Source organism: Siniperca chuatsi, linkage group LG7, assembly GCF_020085105.1.
Source record: "Siniperca chuatsi isolate FFG_IHB_CAS linkage group LG7, ASM2008510v1, whole genome shotgun sequence".
NCBI classification, from domain to species: domain Eukaryota; kingdom Metazoa; phylum Chordata; class Actinopteri; order Centrarchiformes; family Sinipercidae; genus Siniperca; species Siniperca chuatsi.
Window position 1 is genome coordinate 20,895,668 of NC_058048.1, and position 22,787 is coordinate 20,918,454.

Here is a 22,787-nt window from a genome sequence, read left to right on the forward strand (position 1 = left end):
CAATATTTTCCAGCTTCTGTCACATTCTGGTTTCCAGCTGTTTTCTTCTCCGGTCTGAGTCACTAACATCACTGCAATACTTGATATAATTGTGCAATATTCCCTGTTTTCAGTTTAAAATTCCCTATTTATTGATATTTATTCATACTTCTATTACTGCTGTGCAATATCCACCGTCTCATAATCATCTTAATAAGCTACACTTAACTTGAAAGTACTCATTATACTTATTACTTATATTATTACATTGTATTATTATACCATACATACTTTTCAACCTCTAAATCCACATTGGTACTTACACTTATTTTAGCTTTTATACTTACATCCACTTTGTACTTAATTTACCTGACCTGTATTATAGTGTATTATATTTTGATTTGCTTAGTACTTCTATTCCTGTGTGCATTGACGTGATAGTAAGCAGCTGTAAAAAAAAAAAAAAAAAAAAAGTTTCCCCTTGGGGATCAATAAAGTATTTCTGATTCTGATCAACAACAATTTTATTTATAAAGCGCGAATTCATAACAGAAGTTATCTTATTGCACTTTTCCTATAGAGCAGGTCTGGACCGTACTCTTTATAATCTTATTTACAGAGACCCAACAAATCCCACCGAGCAAGCACTTGGCGACAGTGGCAAGGAAAAACTTCTTTAAGAGGCAGAAACCTCGTGCAGAACCAGACCCAAAGGTGGGCGGCCATCCGCCGCTGTCGGTGGGGAATCTGGTGTTAAAACCATGGACTCAATGTCATAGTGGGAATACTGTCTACTCCAAACACTTTTACGGCCTTCAAACGTATGATTTGTGTTGTGTGCTGTGAATAGCTGTTTGCAATGCTTCAGGTTCTCCTGGCCTGCCTGTGGGGATGATCACACCCTTTTGTCAAACACACTGATGATACCAACCTGTGGAAACTGAGGACACCAGCTGGACGCTGCCTGCCATTACAGCACAGTTGACATAACTCAGTTTGATTTAAAAAAAAAAAAAAATGCACACCTTTAATTTCAGTAGCATCTACACCAGCCTCAAATAAAAACATGGATAAATGTGAAAGAGGCATGGGACTTCTCTGCTTCTTGCTGTTACCTCTCGCCGCTGCTGCACGCGTCAGGTCCTCCCTCCCCATCCTCACTGAGTCCGCCCTCCTCTCCTCAGCTCCGGTCCGAGGAAACCAGCAGCAGCAGCAGACCTGTGCAGGGGAAACAGTTTTTCTCTTTCATCTTTTTTAAACCGCCACAACCGGATGGGAGACAAGCCTGCAGGCGTCCTGTAAGGTAGGCGACATGTCAAATACTTGTAGTCAGAAAGTAAACGATACCTAAAGACAAGTTGTCTGCAGCTACTGAGAGTAATATGATGGAAGGAAGTGGCACACTGAATCATTGAAGGTAAACTTATGTCGCTTTTCGCAATATAACGTAGGCCTATTCATAAATAGGGCCATAAAAAAGTGTAAAGTGTGAGCTCACAAATATACCAGAAAAACGCCATCAGTCGCATGATGTAACGATTTCTAAACATAACTTTTGAAAATCTGTTGCTAGAACTTCTGCAAAACCAAATCTAACTATTCTTATTATTTAACGTAGATATTCTAAATCCTGGACACTGGTAAAAACTGCCATGTGTGCTCACTCTAAAGCCAAATTTAACTCTAAGAAACGACTTGTAGACGAAGAAACTTTAATCTCAGAATCAGCAGCTGCACAAAGACAGGTGTGACCAGACGATGTATCATTTTACTGTCAACTACTGTGTGTTGTTGCTTTCAAAAAATAAAGTCAGTGAGTTTGCCTATAGAGCTGTCTTCTTTCAGCCAGAGTTCTTACCTGTTGTGGCAACAACCATTTCCCTAAATAAACATGCAACAGGAGCACACAAGATACATTTAAATGCTTTATGGTGTATGTAAAAGTACCCATACAACAATGTAAAAATACTCCATCGCAAGTAAAAGTCCTGCATTCAAAATCCTACTTAAGTAAAAGTACTTAAGTATTATCTGAAAAAAAATTACTTAAAGTGTCAAAAGTAAAAGTACTCATTCTGCAGTAAAATAAATATTCATGACAATCGATTTTTAATACTGATGCATTTATGTGTAAGCAGCATTTTAATAATGTAGCTGCTCGAGGTGGAGCTAGTTTTAAATACTTTGTATACAGTTTGGTAGTTTAGTCCAGGGTCGGGCCCCTACAAAGGGTCACAAAATAAATCCAAGGGGTCGAGATAATTAATGGAAAAAAATACAGTTCTGCTGAACAAATCTCTTTTCATCCCTTTTCTTTTTTTTTGTGAAATATTGAGGGGGAAATGTCTCTTTGGTGGAACTGCTACCAAATAAAAGTAACTGTCCTGCCAAATAATGTAGTAAGAAAATACAGTATTTCCCTCTGAAATGTAGTGGAGTAGAAGTCTAAAGTAAGATAAAACTGATATACTCAAGGAAAGTACAAGTACCATAAGATTTTACTTAAGTATAGTACTTGAGTAATTCTGCTCTCCACCACTGTGCAGAACAGATACAGAAGTTACAGTGATTCACTTTACAATCATAGCTCATTTGGTGGAATGTGATTTAAATGGAGCTAATTGTTGACACTGCATTCACCATCCTTAATCAGAAGCCTGTTATATGGAAGTCACTGTAGTTCAGTGGTCATGTAAGAATGGCATGCTGTGGTTTTGGTCTCTTATTTTAGAACATTTTAAGTTTTCCTAACAGGCCACCTCACTTCTCCTTGGCATTCACAAGGTTGTAAAATATGGGAACACTGAACAAAAGCTTTTTAAGATGCGACAATGTGAATTTGTTGCCACATGATTTGTTTGACGGCGACAGACCCAGCTGGCGGTTGCTCGCTGCTGCAGAGCGTTTCCACACTTGCCCGCTGAGCGAAGCAGGAAGGGAACCATGATTGACCTGAGCCACCTGACGGAGGAGGAGCAGGGGGTGATTATGACGGTGCTGAGGAGGGACGCCGAACTGAAGAAGGCTGAGGAGGAGAGAATCAGGTAGAAATACACATCTCCTCTGTCAGGCAGAGAAATCCTTGAACACTTGTTTTTTAAGGCGATAAATGTTTCAGATGTCGACAGCATCCAACTCGGGCTATTTTACCTGAGCAGAAATGTTTTAGCTGACATTTAAGCTAATGTTATGTAATTCAACTAATGTCATTTTAATGATTTAATAAGTCCTCCCATCACCTGCTTTTGAAAGGAGGCCTTTGTGGGACAGTAAACACGCCAGTCAAAATGATACTTGTCTGGCCATAATAGAATAACACAATAACAGCTTGTCTGGATACAGACGTTGCCTCCATCGCTGAGAAGCCTCAATGTGAGATGGGCAATTAGATTACAGCCAAGTCCACACATGGGAGAGGATCATGCTGCTCTGACAGACAGGAATAGAAACCCTTAAAGGCCTCAGTGATGAGAGACACCTCATCTGTGAAGTACCTGATCAAACACACAGTTTAATTTGGCAACTAGTGAATCCTGATAGTGCCTCATTTCAGCTTGTAATCAAAGAAAAATGTTAAATATTGCAGCTTAAACTTAAAATCAGCTATTCCTAAACTCTCCGTTGAACGTTTAGGAGGGGTCAAACATTCCTCACTGAACATTCAAAGCTTTTTTATAGACAAACAAAAAAGCAAACATACCCTCTTTGAAGATGTGTTTCATTTCTTTTTCAAGAGTGAAGAATGTCATGAAACAGTGTGCTTTTCATTGTGAGTTTAATGGAATTGGTCAGCCAACTGTTTTTATCAGCGCGAGGCTGAATGCTCGCTGTGTCTCAACCAATCTAGTGTAAAAGGATTAAGCCAACAGCCTGTAATAATGTGCTACCCTTTTTTCACATGACCGCCGTGGTTCTCCATCATGAGGAAAGATGGGTTGGAGTGGTCATTTTAAGGCGCAGGAATTTCTTTTTTGTTCTTCTTTGATTCAATTTTAAGTTGATGGAAATGTTTTCCGAATTCCTTCCTTTAAGACCGATCATGTGCAACTGTAAGATAAAGCTGATAATGAAGCAGTGAAAAGTAGAAGTGTTGACGCAGAAGACAAATATATTGTGTAATAAAAATTATATTAAATAATAAACATTGTTAGTTACTTAAACTGAGTTGCCTCGGGAGAGTAAACAGTGTAAAATCAAGAAGCAGAACAGAATAGTTTCAAGTTAAAATAGAATAAAATAAAACAACAGGGGAGAGAATCACAGAATCGACCTTCAGGTACGTTGTATCAGTATTTCTAGGCTTTGAAATCCCTGATGAAATGCAGCTTGTACATTTTAATTTAGAGCATTTAGGATTTTCCAGCCCAAATTTAAAACAGGACTATCTCCAGTTGAGCAGAAATCCATTCGTGCATGTGGCGTGAACAACTTCAAAAACACCCTGTTGTGGTTTGTCTCTGTACTCTTGCCCTTGGTTTTATATTTCTCCTCATATTTAGAGATTAGCGTTACTCAAACTGAATTCAAACGGTGTCAGATTCTCCATTCAGTGCAGCTTAAAGAAAGCTTGTATTTGTTCATTCACATGAGATTGTCTTTTTGTGTCTCAGTAGCCACTGGGCTGGAGAGGTACAATATCCTGTGTATTTGTACATGTCTCCTTTGTGTTTTCCCTCCAGCAAACTGGAGAAAATGCTGAACAGTGGCTCACAGTCAGACACCAAGCGGAAGTACCTGACCGGAGAGTGGTTTTACGAGGCCAAGTCTCGGAGACACACGGACAAGATCCACGGCTCGGAAATCATCCTGGCCTCCATGAAACCGAGGAAAGCTGGTTTAGGTGTGTTCGTTCTACACTGTTGACAAAGGGCTTGTTATTTGGAACCTCAGCACTCTGTACATTACTTTGTGATTCTGTCACAAACTTTATCCTGCAGCAGGTTATATCTTTAGAGGTATTTTCATGATCCCGCAGATGTCTACTGTCTGATGAATTGTTTGCCTGGGGCGAAACCAAAATTTAAACCCAACCTTTTCACAGATTACACCGGCCGCTGCCGATGCCTGCACAGTGGAACCTTTGTATATGTTACAGCGGAGATCAGAGTAAAGCGGCACAGTTTGTGAAAATACTGAATTTAAACTGCGGTTTTGCTGTGGGCAAACATTTTATCCTCCGGGGCAGAAGGTTGACAACTGTGGGATCACAAAAATACCCACTGCTGGATAACGTGTGACTGAAACACAGAGTAATAGAGTGCTGAGGTCAAAATGGGGCTAGGAAAGAATTCAACCTAAACATCTGCCTAAAATCAAAATAATACGGCAGTTTAAAACTGGTAATATGATTGCACAGTGTTTTTATTCATAAACTCCTGCAAACTTAGCCTTTCCCCTTCCTGCTGCAGACGGGTCTCTTAGAATTGAAAGATCCAAGACGCCTAGCAGTCAAGGTTCAGACATCGTTGCTCCACCAAAACCTGCCAGATCTTTGGAGACACTACAGCCACAGGAAATCAAGTACACGATCATTTCTTTAATCATAGATTTACCTGTCTGTCTAGAACCTCTTCATTTTCTTATTCAGCCTGCCTCAGAGTTGACTCAGTTTGTCATCCTGTAACAGTTGTCCACTCTTAAACCTCATAGTGAAGGTTGACCTATTAACATCAAGCACATACTGTATAAATTCCCTCCAGTCTGTCTCTCTGTGTCCCTTAAAGATTCTGCTACAATGTGCCAATTCAGATTACATTAAATAACTGGATCCATTTGAAATACTGTTTCAGCTCCCCTCTCTCTCTTTCTCACTCTATCAGTATATATTTGTGTATGTGTGTGCGCGTGCCTGCATGTGTGCGCACATGCGTGTGCAGTGTGCAGTGTGTCTGGTGTCTTGTGACTCAGCCTGTGTAAACATAGGTGGTGCTAACTGGGAACATGTCTGTTTTATAGCCCAGCAGCAGCTAACTGCTCACAACATTTCAGGATGTGGTGTGACGTGTTGAGGGAAAACAGACCGACAGTTGAACAAAGTGTTTAACTCAATAGAGCTCTCAGAGCTAATTACTCTAAATGAGAAGTGACTGTTTGTGTTAGCGTCGAGGTTATTTCTGGAATAAACCACCAGAAGGATGAGGATGCCTGTTGCTCTGAGGTGGAATACCAGTAGTTTCTTACCTATGATGATATATTATTCTTTTTTATTATTATTACGACATTCTGAATACTTTTACAGTTACAACTTACTCCAGTGGAAAACACATTGTCTATCTGAATAGACTCAAGAATGTAATTGCCTAAACTCTATTTGTAGTCTGATAATGCTGTGTTTTGCAGTGTAGTTCCTGTGTTTTATTACTGCATCCCATGCATTTTAAATGTGAATAATGAATTCATTAAAGATTTGCTCTCTTCTAATATGAATCCTGTTATTCAGCCACAAAATACCAGATATTGTCAGTTTATCTTATGGAGTGTTTTCTCATACTTTTGGATTTCCTTTCAAATTTAGGTTGGTTAGTTTGGGTAGACATCTTTCTCTTTGATATCAGTGTTATTTACGAGTCAGCGAGCCCCAGCCATGCACACTACAGTATGCTTTTGAGAAAAAACACAGACTTTGCTGCTGAGATGTTTTGCAGCAGGCATGTTAAAATGCACTTCACCTGTGTAACCTCATCTGATGCGTTATAGTGCTTGTATTTCTTTTAAATTTACCTTCATCTAACATTTGTATTGTTTTTCCTGACAGTGATGCAGAAAAAGAGAATCTCATTTCAGCGGCCCACTCTCCAAGAACGGTACGCATGTGTTACAAAACAGCCTTTTTCGGTGCATTTTTACCTTTCTTTGGTGCAATCTTGTTACAGTCAACTTGCAGATATTGTAATATATAACACTAATTAAAGTAATTTTTCTTGAAGCCAAGGCACAACCCTTTTAACCGTGCTTCCCTTATTGTTGTTGAGCCACCTCAAAATAATAACGACATGTCAACCGGTCGGGACCAGGAGTCATCCGAGACAGGTTTGAATTGAAATTTTAAGACAAACACATTTGTGAAACAGAGATTGACCACGTGGTACCCAAAAAAAACGTGCAAAGTGATAGCAGCACTGCATTGAATCTATAATCTAGACCGAGCCTTTCTTCTGTGTTTCCCTCAGAGCCCATATCTCCACTGAAGAGCCACCCAGCAGGAGAAGCCAGTCAGACTTCAGGGGGCTCCGTCACATCAGAGGGCTCCTCTGTGGGGTTCAGGCCGGTGCCAAAGAAGAGGACATTTCACTCAAGACGTACCTCCAGTCAGTCAGAAAGCAATGGTCCGGGATTAGACGCTCAGGTGGGGTCAGTGGGGGTCGTTCCTGCTCCAAGACGGAGCCTTCAGCGAGGGTCCAGTGTGAGCTCTAACCAGTCCTACCTGAAGGGCCAAGATGAAATGCCTCAGAAAAGTATAGCATCTAATCAAGTATCTCAGTCTGCTCTGCCATCCAAATCTTTAGATGAAAACTCCCAGCAGCCACTCTGTGATGTATCTCAGGTTTTGCCTAATTCCAGTGTGGCGAGAGAAAGAAACCCACCTTCTATAACAAGAAACAGGCCAGATTCCTCCAACGACTCTCACCCAAACATTTTAGCTAAACTCTCTCATCCTTCCACTGCAACTCACAACCTGCACGATTTCAGACCAGCCACAAACACCAGGAGTGATGCGCCCACTGACAGAGAAATCCCACAGAAGAGCTATGAACGAGATGATCAGACACAAAGTCAACATGAAGTGATGAACGCTGTCATTCTGCACACTGGCAGCATTCAGGATTCAGACAGAGAAAACAGTGTGGGAACAGCAACGAGGCAGGAAGAACTGAGTTTGACCCAAAGCACTGTGGGTGAGTTCAGCAACAAGAAATAACTCATAGTTAAAGGTACGTTTAAACTAATCATTCAATGTCAACTGAGGCAGTGGTTCCTAACCTTTTTGGCATATGGACCCTTACAATGAAGCTACTTGGGACAAGAGTTGTGAGCAGTTCAACCTCATAGTGACTTTTTCTTCTCAGATTGTTTCATTTTGAGGGTTTTTTAGAGGTCTGAAGAGGTGAAAGTATTTCACAAGAAAAGGCAAAAGTAGAGAAAAGTCAGAAAAAATAGGCAACATTTTGTGTAACAGATTTTATTTCTTTCATACTCCTTTAATTATCTTGTGACCCCTCAGATTTTTCTTTGGACCAGACCCCAGGTTTGGAACCGCTGATATAAGGTGTGGTTGTAGCTTTAACACCACAGGATACAGGCGGATCAGATGAGACACATTTAGTAATTAAAAAAACACAAATGACATCATAGGAGGGAAGCAATGATGAAATGCTATGATGTATAAGATTTACCAGTGCTCTGTTCATTATGTAATCACGTCCTCTTCAATATATTTTGAAAATACTCACTGATTCTCATGTTGTTTTGCTAAAATCTTCTAAGTGATATAATACACTGTTTTCATGGAATAGAATTTTTAAAAACATTAGTGTAATGCCTCCTTCATTGCAGCAGCATCAAAAGTAGATCCAGAACTGAAGGTGAAAGGGTCATTGCCTGTAAGCACAGATTCCCAGTGAAAAAGTGAAAGTAGCCATTCATCTCAGTAGCCTATTTAGCTAAAGTCATGTAAGAAAAAAACTATTTAAGTTCATATTAAAATTACGGTATGTGTGATGTTTTTGATGAACATGTTAGTGCAGCAGTTTGTCTCTGAGCTGTTGTACTGTGTTTTTAGCCAAGCTAGCAGCATGACTCTAGGGATGGCAATGTCTGTTGGTCGGTCCACCACTTTGGTCCGGACTGAAATATCTCAACAACTGTTGGATTGATTACCATGAAATGATGTACAGACATTCATGGCCCACAGAGGATGAATTCCTCTGACTTTTCATCTAGCTCCACCAGCAGGTCAAACTGTTCAATTATCCAGTGATGTTTCAACATCTACTGGACGGACTGGCACAAAATTTGGTACAGATATTCAGGGTTCTTAGATGATGTATCCTAATGACTTTGGTGATCTTCTGACCATTCATCTAGCACCACCATGAGGTTGACATTTGTGGCTTTGTGTTAAATTTCATAACTTTGGTGATCCTTAACTTTTCATCTAGCACCGTCATCAAGTCAAAATTCAGTTTGTCCAGTACTTTGTTTTATGACCAAATGCCTCCAAAACTAATGACATTCCCATCAGCCTCAGCTGTACTTTGTGTTTATTGCTAATTAGCAATTGTTAGCATGCTAACATGCTAAACTATCAGAACATGGTATAAACATTATACCTGCTTAACATCAGTATGTTAGCATTGCCATTGTGAGATGTTAGCATGCTGACATTAGCGTGCCAGTGCTACTAGCATGGCTGTAGACTCTTAGTCTTGTTAATAAAAAGTGGGCCCCTGGGAGATAAGGCAAACCTGCTGCAGGACAGGCAATAGTAGCTTTCTGACTATATTCTCTCTATGTGCTTCTCTTTTCATACCTTTATTTTCAGGTCCAGATCCTCCAGTATCTTATGATCTCAACTTCATTGATAAGTCTGATCAGCAAACCCAGAAGAAATCAAATCAGAAAGACGTGTTTAAATTATCCACTCAGACCACCAGTCCCACTGTTGATAAGGAGTCTATCGCGAAGGTGCTGGACTGGTTCAGCCGCAGCACAGACAGCATTGATTGGCTAAATACAGAAGACAGTCCAGAGGCCACAACGAGCTCTGACAAACATGTAGAAATCAGCAAATTAAGAGGTGAAGATTCATTAAGAAAAGATTCTGAGGATATTATATGTGATGGAAAGAAGGAATCTCTTGAAATGAAGAGAAGTCACTTACAAAGACAGACCAATGAGGCTAAGGAGTTAAGAGTAACAGACAGAACAGGCAACAAGGAGCTGACCGAAACAGAAGAAGAATCTATCAAGGATACCGGAGAGAGAATGCAGCAACAGGAAGTTAAAGATAATAACAATGAAAGCCAACCACCCCAAATCTCTCATCTGAAGTCATTCTGGGAGAAAAGGAACACAGGCCCTAAAATACTTATCAGCAAATCAATCACGCCCAGCGACAAAGGACAAAAACCTGCTCACGTCTTGGCGGGGAAAGATGAGGAGAAAGTGAACAAACCCCACAGAGTGTCTGATATGCCCTCTGTGCCTGGAATACACAATGGGAAGGGGAGTAATGATAAGTTCGCCTCAGATCATAGGGGTGACAGAGAACAACAGCTGGTAATCAGTCCACAGAAAGATACTGGAGACAATGTTCGCTTAAATAATAACCAGGGGGTAGACAGTACTTCAACTCAAAGGAACAATAATGATCCAACATACAACTCAGATTACTTCAAGTTAGCAGCCAGTCCCCAAGTAGCTGACAGTGGAGGTTCAGACACTGAGATTTTATGTGTAACCAGACTTCCACAGTCAAAGACACCCATCCAGTCCAGACTCTGTCCAGAGTCTGAAAGCTTCTCCTTAGTCAAACCATATCCACAACCTGACAGTATTTCCCAATCTAGAGAAACCCAACTGCAAGATGAGCTGTCCAAGCAGCTGGATACAGATCTCCAAACAAGAAACAGCCCAGACACTGAGAAGCTCTATTTGTCCAGAAACAGCCCATACGTGGACTACAAGCAAGGCGGGAATGATATACAAATCACCCCCAAAACACAAATGCGTAGAGGTTCAAGTGAAGATGTAAAGAGGAGGGACAATGAGGATAAAAGCATGCAATCGGGCATGTCTCCTGAACGAAAGGAGGATATATCTAATAAAGACAGAAGTAACAGTCCTCACTTAAACAGACAAGGTTTACCACATCAAGAAAGTACAGCAGAGAGGATAAAGCAGCTCAAATCTTTCTGGGAGCAGGAGAGGAACAAGCCCATGTTTTACACCGGAAAACCTAAAGCTAGTGGGGATGGTAAAGTCGCTCGTGGTGCAAATCAGGCTAAACTGAATAAAAGATTTACAAAGTCGGAGTATGACCTGAGGTCTATTGGAAATGATTCAGGCAGCGATGAGGAAGACTCTGAGAGAAATCATCATCATCAATTTACTGTCCTTCCTTTGAATCAGAGGATAGAAAAGTTGTCCCCTAGCCTGGGCACGAGCCGAACACAATTTAACACTCTGCGTGAGTTCTGGGACGAGGCCACGTCAGATATCAAGGGATCATTTTCCTTTGACAAACCCAAAAGCCCCAAGAGGAAAGAGCCATTAAGTTCCCAGCTTCCATCTCAGGAGTTAAAATGTGGTGACCCTGAGATTTACCGTGTATATACTGCTTTCGAGAAAACAGCTGTCATGAAATCATCTCCTCAGAATCGTTCAAAGTCGCCTCATGATAGACAGACAGGGTCAAGGGCAACGAATGACGGCAAAAACAACCTGTCTAATTATACGACCGCTGAGTCGGGCCAGCAGAGAGAGTCCAAAAGGAGCTCAAAAGACTATAATAGAGATGAGAAATCCATGAAACCACAAAGCAGTTCAGGAAAAGAGACTCGTTCTCCTAAGAGCAGAAAAGACAGCTTCAGCAATTCGAGCAGTCGTGGGAATTCTATGCGTCGTGCCACCAGCATGTTCACTCTGAGTGTTCCTGATGAAAAAGATCAAACCCAGCTTAAAATGGATGTAAGCCCTGTCCACTCCCAGAGTCGAAAGCAGAGGCAGAGCCCCGAAAAAGGCGCCGTGCCGAGAAGATCATCAGAAGAAACTGAGCCCCTGACTCCACGTGCACGGGCATATGTTCCCAGAGACTACCGGCATTACCTGGGCATGACAGATAAGACCAGCAACCACACCTCCCTCGTCCCGGCTGTGAAGGACGAGGGGTCAGAGGGCATGTCTGGGTATGGATTTGACCTGGGTGGGCCGGTGAGGGCCAGTACTCCAATGAGCTCAGAGGAGCGTTACAGCAGGAAGGGCAGCAAGACGAGTCAGCGCCCCCTGTGGGCAAACTACAGCAGTTCAGACACAGGTCCGGAGTCATCTGTGAGCAGCACAGAAACCTGGTCCAACTCAAGGAACAGTTCAAACCGTGAGGACCAACTTCAGTTTTTTTATAGTATAATATGAATAGCTGAAGATCCTTTTATTGAAAGTCAAAGCAAAACATTTGAATGTGAGCTTTTTTGAAACTGCAATTTGCTTTATTATTGTCTTTATGTCTGAAAAATAAGTAAGGTAAATAATTAAAAGTTTTGAGCATAGAAGTTAATGTTTGACCTTCGAAACAGTAAGTTAAAAGTTGGTATTTAGTATTTTTTACAATAGTAATAAGTATAATAAGTCCGTTTTATATAGTGCTTTTGAATGTACTCAAAGATGTTTTACAATACAAATAGATAAAAAAAAATAAGATAAAATATATTAAAAAGTAGCAACAAAATAAAATTGAACAAACAAAATGTAGGAAAAAATGCAAAAAAAAAACAACAACCACAAAACAAGAAGGTGATGGTTTCAAAAAGCTGCAATGAAAAAAGACTTATCTCCTTTGCACCAAATGTATTATCTAAGCTGAGAAAAAGTTACAAAACAAGATTTAAACAAACTTATAAATAAAAAAATGAAGAATATTCTATATATGTAATATTAATATTGAAAATTAATAGAATTTCACACGTGTCAGAAATTTAAATGTATTTTTAGAGAAAGAGAAACCTTTAATTTTGATAAGCTATAGTATAATAATAATAATAATAATAGTATGTATTGAAAATACAGCCGTTTTTAACATCTGTTTTGAAGTAGTCCAACTCCTGCTGTTTGCAGTCTCATTATTATCACCTTGGGTTGTATCCAGCAGTATCCTTGAGATCATGTCCGTGGCAGGTTATGTGTGTTGGCACAAGCAAATCTCTGTAAACACTGTGAGTACTTGCGGTCAGCTGCCAATGTTTAACTTGTGGGCTGGGCGATATATAGCTGTAACTTTACTGACACACCACACAGACAAAAATAATGTTTCATCAACCTACAATTGAAGCTGTTAATGTCAGCTTTTTCACAGCTATTCATCCCTCAAACACAGGTTTTTACAGAGTATATACAATTTCCAAAGTTTTCTGATTTGCACATTTAATGCACTGTTGTTTGGTAATTATGCACAGCATTTTGTTAGCAAATGTAGACAGGTCAGTGAAAAATCCTTCTATTTTCTTAATAGATTTATAACAGAGCAATCAAATCGAACTTAAAAATGTGCAGCTTAATGGCAACACAAATTAGAGACTTATATATATATATATATATATATATATATATAATAGAGACCATATATTACAAAAAGTATCATTCATTATCTTTCAGTTCCTACTTCCTGCTTGAAATACGTTGACTTCACACAGTTTGTACAATCATTGACTTAGTTTACAGTTTACTACAAATATTTAGATTTTTCAGGAAAAAATCCAAACATTTGCTAGTCAAACGATTAATCGATTAATTGAGAAAATAATCTGCATATTAGTCGATCATGAAAACAATTGTTAGTTGCAGCCCTAATTATAAGTTCTGTGAGCAATAGACTTGCTTTAGTAAAATAATCTCATTAAAGCTCAAAATACTAACTCGTTACTCTGATTTTTACGAGCAGTTAGAACTTAAAATAAAGACTCCTCTGTTAAACATACTGTCTTACTGTCTTGTTATAGCTTTTCCTCTCCAATGCGTACTATAGGTGAGAATGATGATGAGGGCCAACACCCTGTAAGGAAAGCATTGAGGCGAGCAGAAGCACGGCCTAAAAATCTGGCTAAAAGTATGGAGGACATCACAGCATCCTTATCACCACGTGAGCATGTCCCCAACTTCCAAGTCAAATTGCATTGTCACATGCACAGATCATTTTGGGTGACTGACTGTGTTGTCGATTGTTTTTCACAGGTCAAGAAAGAAGGCAAGACCCAATAGCTGACATGAGACGCATTAGTGATGGTAAAAACTGCCTGATCCTTTTTCATTATGGATATTTATTTAGTGTCAAATTAGTCAAGATTTTGTGTCCTCTGCTTCCCAGTCAACCTCTCTTTAGTTTCATCCATCCCGTCACCCTCCTCATCCTTATTTTCGGATCCAGAGCACCTGAAGAAGATGAGCAAATCCGTTCCTTCGTTCTTACAGAACGAGGTAAAACCACCCCTTCATCTTTTAGCCCAGTAGGTCAAAGCCTGCTCTGCATCCCTGTGCACGGCGCTTTCTGTGCCTACTGTTTGTGTTTCAGGACATCGACAGAGACACTGACGAGGACAGTTACCACCCAGGAAGACTAATGATGGGCAACTCTTTGACTAACCTCACCAGCTCCTCTGGCATGGCGTCTGTGTCGTCTGTATGTTCACACACAGCAGTAGGCATCGCTTACGCATGAGCACGCTTCACATTCAAACACTGCTCTCTGCACTGCTCGTAAACTGTGATTGTCTGTGACTGACATTAACCCAAAATTTGTTTTTTGTTAGTAGTGTCATCACTGTTGTGCCCTTCTCAGTTTGTAAGAATTTAAATGATAGCTTTCCATCCCCACCAGACTCAAATTAGGGGCCAGACGGTCAAGCACACATTAAAAGAGTACTCCACCGATTCAGCGTTGCACTCCTATAACATTGTCAGACTCACAATGGACAGTTTGGAGGGGAAAAAAGGATCAAAATTGATGAAGCAGAACCAGAGATATTGTATTTTTTTATTCCGCACATTCCTCTTCCTTGTCAAAACATGGTGCCTATATTACCCACAATGCAACTTGACTGCAGGCAGTTTTGTCGGAGATTCGGGTGTGTTATGCTAGTAGTGGCTAATGTAACCTCGACCGCTTGGACTCAAGCAGAGATGAGGAGCGGGCTGCAGAGGTCTTGTAAGCTGACTTCTTTCAAACTCCACACCAGGAGTCTTTTTCATTTTCAAACTTGTAGTCTTCAGCCCCAGCTGACCCTGACTCAAGTGACATAATTTAAGGCAATTTATCAGATTTCAAGCAGCTCCCTGTGAAGCCATAAAAGACTTTATACAACTTTCTTCACATATGTAGTAGCACGCCCTAAGATCTGTAAACAGACTGTGGAAAATCAGTGGCGTTCCCTTTAAAGTGGTAATTAGCTCTGTCCTTGACCTCTATCTCTAGGAGATGAATTAGATCTTCAGAAAACACACAAACCACAAACTGTCCAATAACAAAATGTATGTAATTATTACAGTTATAATTAATATTATAAAATGTTTGTCTATTGTTTGTGTGTGCTCCTAGCTGAGTGGAAGTGTGATGACCATGTACAGCGCGGACTTTGGGAATGTGGAGGTTCAGGGAAACATCCAGTTCTCCATCAACTACATTCAGAGACTCAGAGAGTTTCACATCTTTGTGGCTGAGTGTCAAGACTTGGCTGCAGTCGACCCAAAGAGGGGCCGCTCAGATCCGTGAGTACTGTATCCGAGATATTCACAATCCAGGGTAAACAGTTATATACTGTATATAGTGTTTATTAAGTAAGTAAGATGAATGTCTGTTTGGATGTTTACATGAAACATAGAGAAACCTGGTTACTGCACCGAAGATGCACGTAAACATCTCCTCTGACTTACGCAGGAAGGATGTTATGGGTAGCTGTAGGTCTCAGAGGCTCGCAGAGGTCAAGCAAGTTGATTGGTTGATTCAACTCTTGTCAGGAGGAGAGTTTGAAATGGAAACGTACTACATACAAGTAAAAAAGGGGGTAGTGATGGCCTAAAGGTTAGAGAAGCAAGCTTGTGACTTGCCCCTCCCTCATTACCATCACTGAGGTGCCCTTGAGCAAGGCCCTTAACCCCATCAGATCAGACTGTGGTTGTATTGGACAGCTTCCAGGTGTGAATGTGTAACTGTGTGAATGTGATCAGGGTGTTCCTGAAAAAGAGAGCATTGCTCTCAGTGAAACTCCCCCCTTAATAAATAAAGGTGAAAAAATGAAGCAGCCAAAAATGTATCTGTTCACCAAAAAAACAAAACATATATTTCATATGGCTCGTGGTGGCTGAATTCACGGGAAAAGATCTCGTGCTGTCTCTACCAACACTTAAAACAAAAGTTGAACAATGAAAAGATCTCAACTACCTCTCGTTGCTGTTGTTTGATTATCAGCTAATAGAGATTCAATGTTATGCCTGCTGCATCATGTGCCGCCTGCAGTCCACTTAACTGGGTTTCCCCGCCCTTGTCACTACACAACAAGCAGCATGCTAGCACGGCCAAATGAAGCACATAATGTGCCACAGCATACCTGTTTCTGTGGGAGTTCACCAGGTAGCACAGGTTAACTTTTAATTGCTACAATGCTCTTTTCTACTAAATGTAAACTCTACTTCTATATGATATGTAGAACTGAAAACGTGTAGGAATACATTTTATGAAAAACGTACAGTGTAATAATTATCATGGTAGAAGTAATTCTTGGCATGTAATTTATTTTAGTTTACCAGTTGTTGGCATGTGAGTCAGAAAGTACATTTTTGCCACTAACTCTGACTACTACCATATGATATTATATACTGAAGGTGTATCTTAAAAGATAAAAAATGGTGTTGCTGTTTTTTTGCCTTTTAAGGTATGTCAAAAGCTACCTGGTCCCTGACAAAGCGAATCTGGGAAAGAGGAAAACATCTGTAAAAAAGAAGACACTAAATCCAACTTTCAAAGAGATTCTCAGAGTAAGAATCCACAGATACAATGCCAGTAGTACTAAACATGCAGACACTTTCCCACACTGTAAGGCTTAATACCTGGCGTGCATGACAATCAACAAACAAAGGCAGCTCGCTCTTCTCTGTCCTTACAGTATCGTGTGCGCATGGAGTACCTCCGAACCCAGACGCTCATTCTGTCCGTTTGGCATAACGACACCTTTGGCAGGAACAGTTTCTTGGGCGAGGTAGACGTGGACCTCTCCAAGTGGGACTTTGACCACACCCAGATGAACTACTTAGCCCTGAAAGCAAGGGTAAGAAGAAAGACACACACAGCCTGCTTTATCCGCAGCACTTGTTTTCTCATCAAATAACAGCGGGTTATCTAAGAATGTGGTCAGCCTTCTCATTTCCTCGAGTCTATTTGAGCTGGTTAATATCACATGCACTGTAGTTATTGTATAACCTGCGTACAAAGGAATTTTGGAGCTTCATGATGGATATTGGATCAACTGTTTATGTAATGTAAACTCTGTCAAACGTTTCAGACTACACCCACTCTAGCACCATCAAATGGTCGAGGAGGAGAGATGAGACTGGCCATACGTTTCCTGCCACAGATCATCCACAGTGAAGGTCTGCACACCATTTATACTATTATTCAAAAACAAGGCCTTGGCCTTTGAATCCCACCCTTTCTATAGACAAGCTTCTTTAAATATTTTGTATATTTTGTAATTTCTTCTTCAAAGGATTAGCTAAGGAGGGTCCAAACACCGGAGAGGTTCACATTTGGGTGAAAGAATGCAAGAACCTGCCTCTAATTCGGGCCACCATTGATCCATATGTTAAGTGGTATGTAAAAAAACATCCATCTTACTAAAGAAATGGTTTAGCATTTTGGGAACTCTTATTTGCTTTAGATTGATACCACTCTTATGTCTGTACGCTAAATATGAAGCTACAGCCAGCTTAGCTTAGCATAGAGACTGGAAATGGGGGCGTTAGTTTAATATGTAAGTATAGTGAGCTTTAGAGGTGCTGGTAGGAGGATTTTGTTGCCTTTGGACAGACCCAGGCTAGCTGTTTCCCCCTGTTTCCAGTCTTCATTCTGACCTAAGGTAACCCTTTCCTGGCTGTAATGTTCGCATCATTTTGTATGGACAGACATGAGAGCGGTATCGATCTTCCCATCTAACTCTCAGCAAGAAAGCGAATAAGCGTATTTTCCAAAATGTCGAATAATTCCTTCAAGGATATCAATTGAAGTATCGGTCAACATGTTTCCTTTTCCCCCTCATCTGAAGCTTTATGCTGCCAGACACGAGCAGGAAGAGTCGCCAGAAGACACGTGTGCTGCGGAGGACGGTAGACCCAGCGTTCAACCACACAATGGTGTACGATGGCATCAAAGAGGCTGATCTGGCAGAAGCCTGCGTGGAGCTCACTGTCTGGGACCGAGACAGGCTAGCCAGCAACCTGCTGGGGGGCCTGAGGCTTGGAGCTGGAACAGGTACTGGTGGGAGAGGCTCATTTCAAAACATATCATAACAAATCTGATGCATGCAAAGGTAGTGCTCATCAGCTGGAGCATTGCATTGTTTTATATATAAACTAGAAAACTGCATTTTCTGGAGAAAATGTGGTGTAATTGCTGTGATATGAAAGCTATTAATTGAGATCCTATAAGCGCAGACGTGGCAGAAATTTGTCAGGCCACTTTCAAAGTGGGGTTTGAAACAGGGTCTTCTCAGGTAACAACAGTAACCACTGAGCCACCAAATCGTTCACTTATTCATTATTCAATACTTATACTATATATACACTTATATATGTAGAGAGAGATTTTTATTTTTATAGAGATTTCTATTTAGAAGACTATTTAGTCTGTCAGATGGCAAAATCAAAATGTTCATGATTTTTGATTAATCTGGCCATTATTTTATTTAATTTATTGTTTGGTCAACATAATGTCAGATAATAGTGAAAAATCGCCATTTCCTAGAGCCCAAGGTTTAATCTTTAAATTACTTGTTTTGTCCAGTCGAAAACCCAAAGATTCAGTTTACTATCACATAAAACAAAGAAAAGCAGCAAATGATGACAATTTAGAGGCTTGAACTAAAGGATATTTGGCATTTTGAAAAATATTTTAAATGATTAATCAGTTCTCAGTCGATCAACTAATTGATTATGGTTTCAACTGTACCTAAAATAACCTTTTTGGATACATGATGGTCATCAGCTCTTTAGTGACCATCAGTTGCACACTGCTTTGAATGTTACATTGTGGGATAATTTGAGTCCACTAAATAGGGTGTGATAATTCTTAGTAGACCTTCGGACAAAGCTACCAAATGGAAAAAGCACAGTATAATGGACTTTTCAGTGAATAGTGAATTATATCATCCATAAAAACAGTTACACCCCTTATATAGACAATTGTATCTCAATAAGCAAAAATCTTCTCATCACTTAGATTTTTACAGCTTGTCTTGCAGCAGGAGTCGCTGAACATGCCGATATGCCATATGTACACAATATTTATATTCAAATACAGCAATTTACAAATGTGCTTGTCCAGAAAGATTTTAGCCATCAGTTGCAGTGGCAGTGAATGGGAGACTGAAGGTGAACTCATTCAATTAAGAGTCACAGCTCTAAAATGGTTAAATGTTTAACTTGAGTGAAAGGAGAAATAGTTGCTTATTTTAATATATAATATGTATGTGAACAATCAAAGCTGCTCAGAAAATTTTTGTCACGACTTTGATCACTTACTCTGGCCCAAAATGTAATTTCAAAATGTAAACAAGTACAAAGGGCTGTGACCTGTTTAAAGTTAGAATAATTTTTCTAGATGAAAGTATGTAGTGGGAAGAGTTCACGCATCAGTAGGTTTAAGCATTCCTACCATTCATTTCCATATAAAAGCCAAAATGGTTGGGAACCACTGGTTTAATCTTTAACAATGTGATGCATTTATAACATTATCATATTATGTTTTTTAATCTGCAAACCAAGTAGTAACTACAGTTGTCAAATTAATGTACTGGAGTAAAAAATGTGGTGGAGTAGAAGTATAAAGTGGCAGAAAATGGAAAAATTAAAACGTGAAGTACAAGACAAAAAACTTGAGTAAATGATTTGCATGTAGTTACTTTACACCACTGCATGTTATTTAATGCTTGTATTTGTCTGTATGTCTCCCTGTAGGCAGAAGTTATGGAGCAGTGGTGGACTGGATGGACTCAACTCCCTATGAGGTGGCCCTTTGGGAACGCATGAAGGCCACACCGAATGAATGGGTGGAGGACGTACTCCCAATAAGAATGCTGAGCTCTGCCAAAACTGCTTTCAAATAAGTAAAAGTATACCAAACTGCAAAGACAGAGTGTTTTTGAGAGGTAAAAACACACAGTAAATTAACTGTTTTATAGATACAGTGCATTGATTTAAGATTTCTAAGGATTTCAAAAATCATAAAGTAAAGACACTGGAGTGAAAATTGGAATCAACCATGTAGCTGTAATTTTTAGCAACCTGTGGTGCAACCTAACAAAGCAATTTCCTAAAAAGGGTGGCACTGTGAACACTTCGGGATCTCTATGAAACGCCACAGGTGCTCAAGTAAAAGAGGAACTATTGGTACAAGAGAGTGAGTTGTTTATGAATCTAGAGACTGGCACAGCTGTGAGCTTTTATTCGGGAATGAAAATAAGACATTTAAGACACCTGCTGATAAACAGTACTGTATGTGTTGGCTTTTGCCTTTTTAAGGGTGTTCAAACAAGAATGTCACTGGACAAAAAGCAGCACTGAGGCACACAGGGAAAGGTAATCAAGAAACCATACATCGATCACACTACAATAAACCCTCGATAAAAACTGACTAACATAACAAAGGTAACAAAATACAAAAAAAAAGGAAAAATCTGAGCAGAGGATCTGTTGATAAGCAAGTATAGCTTTAATTAATATCCACACACAAAGCATGTTCTTGATTACATATATATAAATGCTCTTTGTTGAGTGGTACTAAAACAACTACATCTTGGCCTTGTGAAAAACAGCTTTTAATACCCACAGTTGTACCAGGATCTGGATTTATATCCTTTAACACTATATACAGTAAGTCCGCCATTTTGTTTTGTAAAGTAATTTGTTTGTTGCCCCCAATGTGCAACACACCTGTTTATATCTCATGATCCAAATTATCAAGATATAATCTCAGTTAGCTTTTTGTAAGGCTAATATAATATCAACAGTAAGACATGTGATAGCAAACAGTGGGAACAATAAAAGTGCTTTGCATTGAAAATGTACTGATGTTTATTTATATTATTCAAATGTCCACAACAATAAATATTTTCAGGGTAACTTCACTTTGAAATAGAAAAAGAACATTTCTGCTCAAAATCAGAGACTTTACATGATCATACATCAGAATTTAGATTTCAGTGAGTGTGTGTTCTTTTTTGGATCTCAGTACTTTTAATTTCTAGCATTTTTGACATTCTGGTTTTCTGTAGTATTTCTTTTTCTTTTTTTTTATTATCCCAATACCTTAAAGCTTTGGCCTTTGATCTGTAAATTTCCATTTAGGAACTTAACTTTGACAAATCTTTTGTTAAGCAATACTAAGACACTGGGTGATGTATTTTTCACTGCACTGGACCTTTAAGAAACCTACCCTATTGTATCTATCTTATGTCAAACTGTCCCTAACTACCTTTTGATCACTTAAGTGTGGGGGTAAAGCTGTATCTTCTGAAAACACTTATTTTGACAGTATTGCTATAAATCTAATTGAATTTGACCTCATATCTGACATGTGATGAAATGTTATGGTATGTTAAATAAATTAAATGCAGAACAGCTTTCACAAGTCTATTTTTTCTTTGATCGTTTGGCAAATTCTGATAAATGTCAATGGTACCCCAGATTTTAACCTACATTCTGAATAACATGCTGGTTTTGACTGGAAAGTGGCTGCTCCAGGTCATACATACTGTATGTCTGCAACATCGTGGACATAGTAGATGATAAAGAGAGTTTTAGAGAGGTGAAGGGACTCTCTCTCTCTCTCTTTCTCTCTGGCTTTATTTCTAAATTGTTGTGCAGCAGTTGCAGTACAATGTAGGAAAGAGTGCAAATTTATAGTGCAAAAATATAGAATATCATTAAACAGATAGCCAAAATTCAAATATACACAATGCCACAAATATATACCAGGTTAAGGGTTAGGTTGCTTCTCAGTCCATGATATTGCACATTATGTCCCATTATGTCCCGTAATTCAGACAGTTGTAATGATGGTAATCCATGGAGAGACAGTAATCCAGAGAGTAAGAGAGAGACTGAACAAACTGAAATGGAGGCTGGAGCCACCTCAGCGCCCCATGCCTCTGCTGTCCATCTCTGGACATGAGGTAGATGAGTTATAAAGTTTGATTGAGGGTGACATTTGTGGTTTTAAGTGATAAGTCTCAACTATTGGATTGATCACCTTAAACTTTTGTACTGACATTCATGTCGCCCTCTGGATGAACTGTAATCACTTTTGTGATCCATTTACTTTTCTTGCGCCAACCTTGGTCCTTTAGATCCTGGTCTAAATTTCAGTTTGTTCAATACTTTGGTTTATGACCAAATACGTGACAAACTATTGACATCAGCCTCAGCTGTACTTTGTGTTTAGTGCTAAACATCAGCATGTTAGCATCATGGATGTGGTTAGCATTTAGCTCAAAGCATCACTGTGCCTACAACCTCACAAAGGTGCTAGTATGGCTGACTTACTCTTGTTGAGTTAGAACAAGAGTGGGATTAAGAGGAGATATTACAAGTAACAGTAACTCTTATGTTATTATTAATTATTATCATTACATTTTTCTAAAAATGGATAGTTAAAAAATATTTAGTTATTCATCTGAATTAAACAGGACTCTGTAGTCGGATTAAATCAACCAAGCAAATCACATTTGGAAGTTTTATGGTAATATTGTTCACTTTTCCATATTTATGTTAAAAGGAGGAAATTAAGACATCAAATAATATTGTACAATAAGAGGACTTTGAGTGAAGTTTTT

General features: G+C 39.5%; 1 protein-coding gene across 6 annotated transcripts; it reads left to right on the forward strand.

Annotated features, from left to right (window-relative positions):
- Positions 1 to 655: 655 nt before the first annotated feature.
- Positions 656 to 21,573, forward strand: sytl2b (synaptotagmin-like 2b). Of its 6 annotated transcripts, none has more exons than XM_044201942.1 (19): positions 656 to 1,282; positions 2,851 to 3,023; positions 4,659 to 4,819; positions 5,388 to 5,499; positions 6,734 to 6,782; positions 6,906 to 7,008; positions 7,149 to 7,874; positions 9,521 to 12,073; positions 13,718 to 13,831; positions 13,924 to 13,974; positions 14,057 to 14,166; positions 14,261 to 14,386; positions 15,284 to 15,453; positions 16,617 to 16,719; positions 16,848 to 17,009; positions 17,244 to 17,331; positions 17,448 to 17,550; positions 18,003 to 18,208; positions 19,912 to 21,573. In XM_044201942.1, the coding sequence occupies exons 2-19, from the start codon at positions 2,923 to 2,925 to the stop codon at positions 20,058 to 20,060; spliced, it is 5,187 nt and encodes a 1,728-aa protein (XP_044057877.1). In that variant the 5' UTR covers positions 656 to 1,282; positions 2,851 to 2,922; the 3' UTR covers positions 20,061 to 21,573. The 6 variants fall into 6 exon arrangements, with proteins under 6 accessions (XP_044057877.1, XP_044057881.1, XP_044057882.1 ...); XM_044201946.1 differs by having other exon boundaries at positions 6,993 to 7,008; XM_044201945.1 differs by having other exon boundaries at positions 657 to 1,282; positions 14,261 to 14,368.
- Positions 21,574 to 22,787: the final 1,214 nt, after the last annotated feature.